This window comes from Talpa europaea (assembly GCF_964194135.1).
Source record: "Talpa europaea genome assembly, chromosome: 15".
NCBI lineage: Eukaryota > Metazoa > Chordata > Mammalia > Eulipotyphla > Talpidae > Talpa > Talpa europaea.
The window spans coordinates 79062663-79075329 of record NC_140083.1 but is presented as its reverse complement, the minus strand read 5'-3'; the positions used below and the strand labels follow the sequence as shown (position 1 = coordinate 79075329).

Genomic DNA, 12667 nt, shown 5'->3' with positions numbered 1-12667 from the left:
CAGGTACCCGACGGCACTGGCCGCTGGCCCCCCTTTTGCAGTGCTCTCTACTGTGTGAATCACCCCCCACGCAGGTTTGACAGTACAACCCGGGGGTAGTGCCCTAAGCTGGATCGGGCTAAATGGATAGTTGAGCGATGAGAGACCGATAAGCAGATACCATATGCGGTATGTTTAGGCCTCCTTCATGCTTTTACCAAGATATTGTAGGTCTGTTTGGATTCAGGAAATGTAAGTCTATCTGGTAGTGAAATGGAGAGAACTTGTTCAGTGTTCCTTAAATGTATTCGCAGAAACCCAGTTTCTTATCCATGTCTCACAGCCATATCTTAACATCTAGATACCTGAATATAAGTAAACCGGTACAGGTGTTTACTAAAGAGAGGGTTCTCTGGCCAAAAGAAAGTTTGGAAAGCACAGATTTTTGTTTTATTTTTTAAGAACAGTGCTTTATTTCTGATCCAATCAGAACTAATCTTCCTCCTTTTTCTTCTCTGGTTTCCAACACATCAATTGTTTATGAAAGTATTACACGCTCATGGTAGAAATTCAGACATTAAAAAGTAAAAAATAAATACATGATCTCACTTCACAGTCAGCGTGTGTGGGAAACACTGAGTCGGGGTCGCCCTCGGGAGCTGCGGGGAGCACAGCGTGGAGCCTGTCTGCGAGCCTGAAGAGTCCCCGCTGACACTGTGGAAGCCACGCCACGCGCCTCCCCTGTGTGCTGCCTGCTCATCTCCCGAGAGCTGGGCTCCAGGCTAACAAGACGCATCTGATTGACGACACATTTGCTCAACTCTGCCTGCAGTTGACCTATGCTTGGCGCGCCAGTCCCAGAGGCCGATACCTCTGGCCTAGTCCACCAAAGCAGGGGGTGCATTCACCTGGAACTAATGTCAGAAGGCTCAAGGGGACCCCGGAGCTGCCACAGAAGGCAGGAGCAGTGAGAACCCTCCTCCAGGTCTAGGGCAGCTTTGATCTGCCCACATGCCCACACATCTGATGTCTCTGGAACCCGGCTGTGTCACTGCGTCTCTTCTCTTCGTGGGCTGGGAGAGGGGTGCCCCTGGGGGGTGAGCAATTCCTGATTCATCCAGCCAATCAACCCTTATGGGAAGGTAAGGAAAGGTCATCTTACCTCTTCCCTAACCCTGGGCAGATGTGGCTCGGGCCCAGAGGACAGGTGTCTCAGCTTCTTAGAAAGTTTCCAGAAAAAAGGGAGAATCCAAAGACTTTGAAAGCCAAGCTTACGTCATTCTCCTGTGTCAACTTAAATATTTTTCTTTCTTTTTGATTCTCAATGGCCAGAATTAACAGACTCTTTCTTGTGCTAATGGGAGAAAAACTGGCTAAAATTATGGGGTAGGGAAAGAAATCTCATGAAATAATGGAAGTACAGGAGCTTCTTCAATGTTACCCCATTCACACCAACATTTCTCCCCTCTCCAGAAAGAGAGGATAGTATCCTCTTCTCCTAGGCAGCAAAAGAGCCCACCCTCTTCCCCACCGGGTCACCCCAGACTCCTCTATCTGTCCATCTGCGGCCGGCGCCATCTCTATTACTCACCAGTGCCCCCACAGCCCTATTCCCTATGGGGTAAACAACTGGGCTGTCATTACGCCCTGTGATTGATTCAGTGGAGGCTGTGTTGGTCAATTACCCCCGGGTTCCATCTGGCCAGCCCAGGAGGCCCGGAGGGGAGTCCAGTCTCCAGGGTATAACTGAAGACACAGTGATAAGCACCAGTATGATTCACTTCCTGGTGCTAAAGCCTGGGCTGAGCAGCAGGGGAGCAGGGAAAGGCAGGGTCACCAGAGGGACCTGTCAATCTGATGCGGGAAAAGCAGCACATTCCCAGAACTCACTCAGGTATAAGGATGCTGGAATGGAGCCCCACCTGGGTGCCCGAGGAGCAGCACAGGGAGGGGCTCCTGCAAGGGAGGAAAAGAAGTGAAGGCAACTTAACCTGGAGAAAAGCAAATTGGATTAGATTGAAGAAAGATATTCCTGAATTTATATGGAATGAAGCTCTAGAAACTCATTTTAACAGCCAGTTGGAAGAGTCTTCCTTGGCCCTTCTTGACCCCTCCTTGATGGTCCAGCCCATTAGGATCCAGAATCTGAGACATGAGGGCAGCAGATGTCCTGCTCAGAGTCCCCTAGTTTGGATACATGCCCTGCTTCTGCTATTTAAGGGAAACAGCCACCAAAAAGGCCTTGAAAGACCTTGCTAAACCTCCTCGGCGCCGTCTTAGCTTTTCTTCTTCTTCCCTCCTTCCCAGCTAGCGTGTCCCCCACTCTTATTCCAGAAATGCTTTTTTGAGAAACCTTTTAGCTCTGACCCAGAGCCACACCCCAGCGCTTGTGACCAGAGTTCTCCTGGCCTTGTGTGTCGCTGCCTCCCCCGGAGACTGAAGGTCCCTGCAGATGGGGCGTAGTCTCTACTCTTAGAGCTCCGGTACACGGGACAGACACGTCTTCACCCCGGAGCCCCAGGAAACAGCAGGGGGCCGGCAGGCTGAAGGTGATTCTCCGGGATATTCTTGACCGTGGGGTAGACCTGTAAGGGAGGAAAAGAATTGGGGACATCTGCTCCCTTTACCTCCCCTCCCCCTGTCCCCCCACTCTACCGCAGAGGCCAGACCCACTGGAAGCTTCCATTGGAATTCTTGGCAGTGGTAACCGTAGTAATTGGAGGGCAGTGAGTGGAGATAAGGAAGCCAAATTATTATAATGCTGGAGGTAAGCAAAGCAAATGCAGGGTTCTGGACCATTTTATAGGCAATTCATGGGGAGTTCAGGTGGAAGAGACAAAAATCTCAGAGAAGGCATGATAATTTCCTAAACAAAGGTCTCAAGAGGCCCCATGTGGCCTACGAGATGTTGCAGACCTACAAATTAGGCTGACTCCAGCCAGCCCAGCCCCGAGCCTCCTTATTTAAGGGGAGGGCCAGGAGGACAAATCCAGCCGCTCTGTGCGCCCCTCTCTTGCCTCCCTTCGCAGCCAGCAGCCCTGACCTCCGTCCTCGCAGCCATGAGCCGCCAGCTGCACCACTACTCAGGTGGGGAGCGCCTGGGCTTCAGCGGCTGCTCAGCCATCATCTCCAGCAGGGTCAGCGGCAGCTCTGCCTCCTTCCGAGCTGGCGTTAAGGGCACCGCGGCCTTCGGCAGCAGGAGTGTCTTCAGCCTGGGGGGCAGCCGGCGTCTGGCCCTGAGTGCAGGGGCTGGGCGGGGCGGCGCCTATGCCCTGGGCCACTGTGCGGGCACCGGCGGCCGCGTCGCAGGATTTGTGGGCACCGTCTTCGGCAGCGCTGGGTTGGGGCCCGCGTGTCCATCCGTGTGTCCACCCGGAGGCATCCCTCAAGTCACGGTCAACAAGAGCCTCTTGGCCCCCCTCAACATGGAGCTGGACCCGGAGATCCAGAAGGTGCGCGCCCAGGAGCGGGAGCAGATCAAGGCTCTGAACAACAAGTTTGCCTCCTTCATCGACAAGGTGGGTCCTCAAGCGGCTGCCTGGCCCTGCTCGCGGGCCAGTGTTCACAGGGGTGCCTGCTGGGCCACTGACAGCTGGGTGGGAGCTTGGGCAGTTCCTCATCCTCTCCCAGCAACTCCCCTCCTCCAAACAGTATGTGGGACAGTGGCTCCCTCTGCCTCCCCCTTGTAATGAGGATGAATTTGGATGTTTATAAAACACTTAGTGGTGCTTAATCCCACCCCCCAATTTCTTTTAGACTGGATGGTATTTCTTGTCTTGGAGGCCCAGCTGGGGATGCCCCCCAAGCTGAATCCACTCTCTGATGAGTCTTGTTCTTTTCTTTCTTTTAAAGATTTGTTTATTTATTTATGCATATAAGAGCTAGGATACAGGCCAGAGATGCGGGGGGTGAGAGGATTCACCAGAGACAGAGTGGGGAGCAGAATAGGCAGACTGACTGAAATATAGTGCTGAGGGGAGCAGGAGGTGAGTCAGGAGAGGTCTGCTGCACCATGTGGGTTGCTCCCTGGCCGGCCGGTGATCGAACCTGTGCTGCAGAGGCTGTGGATTGCTTCATAGTGCGGTGCTTAACCCCTTGCACCACCAGGGAGGCCCCCAAGTCTTGTTCTTTTCTGTTCCCCCCATCCCCTCCAGGATGACCACTTCTGATTTCTCAAGCCCCTCCCTACTCTTGACAGACAACACAATAGGGGTTCTGGGCTCTGACCACCTTTGGGTTCCAGGTGCGGTTCCTGGAGCAGCAGAACCAGGTGCTGGAGACCAAGTGGAACCTGCTGCAGCAGCTGGAACTGAGCAACTGCAGGAAGAACCTGGAGCCCATCTATGAGGGCTTCATCAGCAACCTGCGCAAGCGGCTGGAGGTGCTGTCCGGGGACAGGGTGAGGCTGGACTCGGAGCTGCGGAACATGCAGGACCTGGTGGAGGACTACAAGAAGAGGTGAGTGGAGGGCAGAGGACCCACCACCCGAGGGCCTTGACTTCAGATGAAGTTTCCATGTGGAGCCAGCTTTTTTGCCTTCTTAGATCCTTTGCCAATGTCATGGCGACTTTCTTCCTCCCAGGACAGGGAGAGAAGGCCAGATGGGAAGAGGCTTAGGAAGAGAGGAGATCTACCTGTATTGTTGCTTCAAATTACCTAGGAAATGGTGTGCTCAGTTTTAGACTGGAAATAGGGGATCAGAAGGGTGTGTGTGTGTGTTTGTGTGTGTGTGTGTGTGTGAGTGAATTGTCTCAAAACCAGATGGAAAACCCAGATGGCTTGGGAACTTCTCCTGAGTGAGGTTTTTCAAGGAAGTTTCCAGAACATGAGATATGCCACTAATTCCAGAACAAAGTTTAAAGCTATAATAAAAAGTTTTAAAAACTGTTACATGTTGAGGCATATCTGTGTTCTTGAATCCCAGGATTAGAGATTATTTGAGAATATACTTGAAAACAAACCCTCCAAGAAGAGCCAAGGAGGAGTGATACATCTAGGTGTAGTGGGAGCTGATATTTTGGAAGTTTACTGTCAGGTGCAGGATTTCCAGGGAGAGCTGCCTTCTGCCACAGTTCAAGGGGGTGGGGATGGCCAGGTAGAGTAGCTGAAATAAGGTATGTGAAGAGGCTAGCACAATGTTTAGCATGTTGTGAAGGGTAAAAGGAATATTAGCTATACTTATTATTTTCAAAATGAAATTTCTCACCATCTTTCCCACCTATGGGTCTTTAGTCACTTATAAAAAATTTCTCTATGACATAAGAAATGCTGATCATAAGTTATCCTTGTGCTAGAATTTTCAGCACATTTACCTCCCTGTAAAACAATGAGATCCTGGGGGTAGGCAGTGTCAGCACCACTGTACACGCTGGCAGTGGTCTGTAAGTTTTTTCTCACAGATATTCTAAAAGAATATTTAAAAAATGCTATTTATAAAATGACATGACTTTTTAAATCATAGATTTAGGTAGTTGCAAAGGATATATTATGTAAATTGTCATTTGAAATGATCATGGCTACATGGTTTGAGGTATCCAGTTGCACCAGGTGTCAAATGTATCAAATGGATTCCATCTAGATGCCTTAGCAGTTGAAGGGCCACCATGGCTTAAGAAGCTAATGAACTAGCTCTGCTTTAAAGATTATAAATTGATCTGAGGACACTACCACAGGAGCTGCACCCGAGGAGGCTAATGTGCCTTGTGTCCCAGCAGAGACCCGGTGGCCAGACCACGGCCCTTCTGGGGAGGACATTTCATTGATAAATTCTAAGTAAAGAAAGTTTTTTTTTTCAATGTACATTTGCTTCTGCCATTTTAATGGCACTAGTTAATTTTCAGTTCTTATTTTTTTAGTGTTTTAGTGTTTGTCTTGGATATATTAAAAACTGGTATATGTATAAAAAAATTAAAAATAAAAATTATCAACTTGACCACCATCCACGTGCATTGTGGGGCAGATACAGGTAGGCCGCACCTGAACCGAGGATTGGAAATTGGTTCCTTTCAACCTGTCCTTGTCACGTCCCCTTTAGGAAGGCTTGCGTGCCCCGGGGGTCATGGACCCTAGTTTGCAGACCACCACCCTGCAGCTCTTGGCACAGAAGTGGTCACCAACCGCTCAGTGAGCATTTGCAGAACTGAACTAGCCTGGTGACAAGGTTGTCTCCTTTCTCTTGCCCCCTGCAGGTACGAGGTGGAGATCAACAGGCGCACAGCTGCGGAGAACGAGTTTGTGGTGCTCAAGAAGGTGCGGGTTCAGGGCTGGAGTGGGCTGAGGTTTCCTTAGGGGTAGGGACCCTGTGGGCCACTCAGACCCTTGGGCAGGAGTGACTGAGATTCTGATTTCAGCTCCTGCCTCCAGGCCTTGCTTGGGGTGCATGCTGCTCCCAGAGTCTGCAGCAGCTGGCGTGGGGACTAGCACTGGTTGGTTTGCCCTCAGGGTTGTATCCTCCCTGTGAGGCCTGGGGAAGGGAGGGAAAGGGACCTGAGGTGCCTTGTGGCAGCCAGGAAGGGTACAAAGGGGGGACATTTGATCCCTCTGTGTGTCCCAGGACGTGGACGCTGCCTACATGAACAAGGTGGAGCTCCAGGTCAAGGTGGACTCTTTGACAGACCAGATCAAATTCTTCAAATGCCTCTACGAAGGGGTGAGGACCTTGAGCTCTTGCGTGTGGTCTGCTCCTCTTACGAGTAGCCTGAGCCCGCATGGTTCTGTGGGGCACGTGCTGGCAGGGAAGACTTCCCCTCAGTACCGCTGACATTTGCTGAGACCCTACAATGTGCTGAGCAATGAGGTAGGCTTTGAAGAGACCATGATGGAGAGTAAGTGATTACTCCAGGAACTCACAGTCTGGAAGGGACACAGCATGTAGATGAGCTGTGGGGGGATGGAGGAGGAATGGCAGGCAAGGGACCTGGAGAAAGGTGAGGAACCTCTCTGTGGGTGCTGACCGGGCACGATGCTTCAGTAAGGAGGAGCAGAGCAAATAAAATGCAAAGGTCTGAGCTGCACTAAAGCATGAGTGGCCTGGTGAAGGGGAGGCTGTTGGTGACTCCTGAGGACTCTGAGGGCCACGGAAGGAGTCAAACTTGATTCTATGGTGAAGCTGGCCATTGCTGTGGAGAGTGGGGTGGAGTGGGGCAACCCCCAGTGCGTGATGGAGCAGGGGTCCACACCAAGCCCAAGGGCCCACCGTGATCATCTGACACCTGGCAGGCACCAGCACTGGCAGGTTCTGCTAAAGGCAGAGTTCAGAGGCAGAAGAAAGGCAGAAAGTGTGTGCTGGGGGATGTGCCAGGGAGGCCCAAAAGAAGTACCTGCTCATAGAGACCCCTAACTAGCTCTATCCCCACATGTCCTCCAGGAGATTGCTCAGCTCCAGTCCCACATCAGTGACACGTCCGTCATCCTGTCCATGGACAACAACCGGGACCTGGACCTGGACGGCATCATCGACGAGGTCCGGGCCCAGTACGAGGACATCGCGCTGAAAAGCAAGGCCGAGGCCGAGGCGTTGTACCAGACCAAGGTGAGCAGGGAGCCAGGCGTGCGAGCGTGCGCTTATTGCTGTGCCCTGCACGTGTGCGTGTGTGCATGTGTGTGTACCCTTGTGCATTTGGACTGCACAGAGACCGCCTTCATCTTGGAGAGGGCTTTGTGGAAACACCTCCCTGGGGTCCAGGGAGCTCAGACAGTGTAGGACGAGTCAAGTACACGTATGGGGCTTAACCCTTGCCCTGCCACAGGCCTGGCTGACCGCAGAGGCCACACGATCATGTCCGTATAAAGCCCTAACGCTGTCTCTGTGGGCATCCATGGCTTTTCTTCTTGTTTCCAACTTTGTCAATGAGGACAAGGACATTCACTCTCCGCCACGGCTGAGGTCCTTGCTCTGGGGCAGAGGGAAAGGGTGGTCTTTCCCCTTCTCCCCCATCCCTCGCCGCCGCCCCTCCCTGTGCCTGGCCTGCCCTGCTTGGCCGGTGAGAACCATGAGAACGGCACATGGTCTCCCCCTGCCCCCCATGCTGCGCGCCCTCCAGAGGTGAGTTCTCACCCGTCCTGTGCGCCTCCCACCCCCGCCTCAGATCCAGGAGCTGCAGCTCACCGCCGGCCGCCAGGGGGATGACCTCAAGCTCACCAAGGCTGAGATCTCGGAGCTCAACCGGCTCATCCAGAGGATCCGCTCGGAGATCGGGAACGTGAAAAAGCAGGTGAGAGGAATCAGCTGCAGGTTTGCGGAGCACTAATCTGCATGAAACCAGACATGGAAAAGGGGTAAGAAGGCCCCAACTTAGGGCAGTCTGGGCCTCTGTGCAAGGATGTGGACCTCGCCCCGGTGCAGCGCCGGTGTCAGCGCTCGAGGGGCCTGGGGCTGCTCGGGCTGAATGAGCACCCCCGGGAGGGTTTCTGTGGGAGCTGGGACTACCCCGGAGCTGGGGGCAGAAAGGAGGGAGAGGCGTCTGGTGAAGGAGCCAGCAGGGGCAGGGCCTCAGGTGGCATGTGTGAGAGAGAGGAGCCGCGTCCCCGGTGGGTACTGGCCGACACCAGGGAGGGAGGGAGGCTTGTGAGCGGCCTTCAAAGCCGGGCAGTGGCGGTTCGATGCGGTAGATAAAGGGGAGCTCTTTGGAAGCTTCCCATGATGACCCGGTTGTGGAGGAGGCGGGCCCAGCAGTGGACTTGAGGAAGGAGTAGAGCTGGCCCAAGGCTCTGCTCTGTCTGCCCTGCCCTGTGGGGGTCCTGGAGGCCACTGTACTGAGCTCCCTCACTGTGGGAGTGCATTATGGAGGCCACACTTGGGGTTTCCCAGCAGGCAAACCCAGGAGTTTCCCACAGTTTGTGGAGGCCGGCGCAGGGACTTAAGGGCCCAGCTTCCCGGCAAGTCAAGTCGCTCTGTCTGCGGCTCCCTCTGCTAGTCTCATGTTTGTTCCTACCAGCCAGAGGCTTGCACACTGGTGAGTCCTGCCAGTTGTGCAAAGTTCCTTTCAAGGCTGGCACCAGGTAGCGTGACTCTCCACACAGCTGGGGAGGCCAGACTCTCAGTGTGGCAGATTTACTGAGCACATGTCTTATTGATAGGAACTTGATTAGTCCTCAGTTTCTTGTCTATGATTTACAGAGCCACACAAAGCAACTTTTAGACTATGGTGCAAAATGAAAGCAACTACCAGGGACTCTTTTCAGGGTTGGCATTAGGATCTTATAGCTGATGTTAGAGACCAGCAGGGAGAGAGTGTGGTGACATATCTAGGTAGTCCATCGGCTCTCTGCCTCCCTGGCTTCTCCCCCGAGGTAAGGAGGTGCCACCTTCACATGCTAAGGCGTGAGCTTGGTGGACTGTACCCCGAGTCAAAAGTGGAGAAACCAGGAGCACCTCGACGCACTTACTACGGGTCAGAACTGAGAGGAGGTTGTCTGGGCAGCCTGACTCAGGCCTGTACCCTCTCGCCCCTCAGTGCTCCAACCTAGAGACGGCCATCGCCGACGCCGAGCAGCGGGGGGACTGTGCCCTGAAGGACGCCCGGGCCAAGCTGGACGAGCTGGAGGCTGCCCTGCACCTGAGCAAGGAGGAGCTGGGCCGGATGCTGCGGGAGCACCAGGAGCTCATGAGCGTGAAGCTGGCCCTGGACATGGAGATCGCCACCTACCGCAAGCTGCTGGAGGGCGAGGAGTGCAGGTGCGGGCGGCAGTGCCTTGTCTGGAGCAGTCACCTCTCTATGCCAGAAAGAAGGCTGAAGACAGTGGCTTCTGCTTGGGTCAAGCTGAGATAAAGCCACAGAGAGGATGGGTTTGATATGATGCAGTAAGAAAGATGAAACTTTGACAGCACGGAGGACCAAGTTGTAAAAACAAGGAGGTGGTAGGAGAGGAAGTAGGAGCGTCCACAATGGTTGAGAAATAGCATTCCTGGCCCTTGGCGATACATTCTTAAGGGGGGAGAGAGGGCAGATGACCTCCAGGGTCACCTAAGTTCAAGGCCCAGTGAGTTCAGGCCTCTTAATTGTCTAAGACCACTGGCATTACTAGAGGGACGGGGAGGCACAATGATCCCACATATCAGACAATCCCTGGTCCACCTGGCTGGAGAGCCGGCTCCTTGTACCAGGTTTTGCATCTTATTCTCCCAAGTAAAGGAAGACAGGGGCTTGGGGTGGAGTGGCAGGGGGCACGTTCTGAGAGGAGTGGCTAATTCCAGAGGTGACTCCCTGAATAAATGGGGTGATGCTTTGCTGGGGTTCAATCTGCTTTTCTTCTCCCTCTTCAGGATGTCCGGTGAATATCCAAATTCTGTCAGCATCTGTAAGTATCTGCAGGACCTGGTCTGCCCTTGGTCACTCACCAGACGTCTGAGTCCCTCTATTTCCATGACAGAGAAAAGGAATCAGGATCACAGCATAAGAGAGTGGCTTCGGGGGGTACTTAGGGACACAAAGGGAAGCTGGCTTCAGTAACCCAGGAGAAGCAATGGAGGGAAAAATAATGTCATGAAATATACAAGTACAAGATCAAATGATACCCAACATTATATAATCCAAAAGTCCATTGTAGGAATGATGCTTGTGGCTACCTTCTATTTCTGTCTAGGGCAACCCCAAATAGAGGCCCTTGATGTCACTAAGAGGGATGGAGGGATGCCTGAAGGCTGAAGGATGCAGAAATCAGAAATAAACTTCTCTAGACTGAAAGTCAGTGATGGCGCAGGGAGGAGCTGTGTTAGGAGTGGCAGGGCTGCCACCAGCAGCGGCAGAAGGCCTCCCCTCCCACTGGGGAGCTTCACTGATGGAGCCCAGCAAAGCTTGAAGTCTGTACTGATAGGTTGACACAAATTAGTTAGGGAAAGGCCAGATATTTGGGGCCAGGCACATAAAAACGATTAGTACAGTGAAGACCTCTTGGTAAACTAAAAATACCCACCGGAGAGACTCTGTCTCTCCCTGAAGCCACCACAGGGGCGAGAACCAGGAGAGGCTGGGATGCCCCAGGAGGCTGATGGGGCCCGGGTCTTCTCTCACCTTCCAGCTGTCATCAGCAACACCAGCGCCGGTCAGGGAGCCGCTGGCTTCAGCATGGGCTTTGGCGCCTCGAGCAGCTACAGCTACAAACCTGCAGTGGCCGAAGTCAAGACCAAGGGCAGCTGCGGCAGCGAGTTCAAGGACCCCCTCACCAAGAACTCGGGCAACAGCTGTGCGGCCAAAAAGGCCTCCAGATAACTCCCCGTGCTTGGCTCGGGGAGCAGAAACTGCGAACCTCCAGAATCTCCACCTCCTCCTCCTGCTGTGGGGTCTCCGCCCCCAGGGTGCCTCCCAAGTCAGGAAGTGCCTCTTCCTTAACCTCCATCCAGCGCCCGTCCCCTCTCCCTGTTGTCCTCGGCCCACGAAGCTCTGATGCGGAAGTGCAGTCACGGGCTGTCTTGGTGACCCCTGCTTGGCCCCTTTCCCTGGGTCACTGCCCCTGAACGCAGAGATGCCCAGGATGCTTCCCCGTGGGCAGGTGCAAGGCCCCATCCCATGCCTTTCTTGGACCTTCTCGCCCAAGGGGCCCTCTTTGTCCTTGATGGGGTGGTGTCCAGTTCTCTGCTCCCCCACAATAAACGATGATGCCATTCACTCCTCGCTGTTGAGTCTGTGCCCAGGACGCCAACAGCTGCCTGGCCCCGTCCAGCTTCCCTTGGTCTAACTGGCTTGGTTCTGGGTCCCTGGCCCAACCTGGATCTTTGGCCTTTGGTTCTGGCCAGGTAGGCACTGAGGACAGCTGCTCCCAGGCAACAGCAAAGAGTGGTTCGTGGGAGCTCAGGGCTGGCTCTGGGCCCCCCCCAACACACAGCGCCCGCACTGAGCGCGCCCCACAGGCCCATTTTATAGACAAGCAGATGGAGTCCTGGGTGGCTGAGTGCTCTGCCCGCGTTCTCAGCCCCACGGCTACAGCCCCTATATTACAGCTGGTGTCTCCCCTCTTTTTATATATGAAAAGGGAGAATGGAAGTAATACAGTGCCTGGACTAACACTTTGCAGCCACCAGGTACCAGTTGTGAGTATAATAATTATTAATGCACACTCATGGGGCTTCTGTGTTTGCCAGTTGTGCACTGGCTCATTATCAGTTGATCCAAAGCAGAATTGTGCCCAGAGACCTGGCTGAGGTGGCTAAGTACGAGGGGGAGGGCTGGGCCTACCTCTGAAGCACGTTCCCATCCAGGCAGCTGCTGCTAATTGGCAGGCAGCAGCACTAGCTCCCAGGTGCCTGTATTTTGTGCATGCACTGCCCTCTGCCCTCAAGCCCGGGTATTGCACCTTCCTTCCCTGTGACCCGGAGGAAGAAAGGCTCCTGACAAGGCAGAGGGTGTGGGCTGGTCTTGCAGAGGCTCAGTGCCCATTGCGGAGCTTCCAGCTGGAGCAGATGCTGTTTTGCTCCCTAGCATGTCCAGGCCAGCCTCGGCCTCCATGTTGCTCAGGCCCTGGTTCCTGTCTCTCTCCCTTCTCCCTCCTCTGTCAGGAGGTGAGGGGAGCTGGTGCTGCCATCGCCTGCACGGTCGCACCTCTAGTCAGAGAACTAAGGGTGTTCGGACAGCTCGTTCTCAGTGGGCACCTGAGAATCCTGGTGCCGATCCGGAGGTCCTGGGAGGGAGAGCGTCTACCGCTCCACAATGCCCTCCCTGGCCCCTCCTGCACTGTTTGCAATCCCTGCCCT

The 12667-nt window shown here is 54.0% G+C and overlaps 2 protein-coding genes across 3 annotated transcripts in view; both read left to right on the top strand.

Moving 5' to 3' along the window:
* Positions 1-12667, top strand: part of LOC311185510 (keratin, type II cytoskeletal 6B-like) — a gene marked incomplete at both ends in the record, with an annotated part of 110172 nt that overhangs the window by 29037 nt on the left and 68468 nt on the right. The window lies entirely within an intron of this gene.
* Positions 3039-11189, top strand: KRT72 (keratin 72; the record flags this gene model as incomplete). Of its 2 annotated transcripts, XM_084256366.1 has the most annotated exons (9): positions 3039-3497; positions 4223-4437; positions 6168-6228; positions 6533-6628; positions 7346-7510; positions 8067-8192; positions 9435-9655; positions 10244-10278; positions 10999-11189. In XM_084256366.1, 9 exons carry the CDS (start codon positions 3039-3041, stop codon positions 11187-11189), a joined length of 1569 nt encoding a protein of 522 aa, XP_084112492.1. The 2 variants fall into 2 exon arrangements, with proteins under 2 accessions (XP_084112492.1, XP_084112493.1); XM_084256367.1 differs by lacking the exon at positions 8067-8192.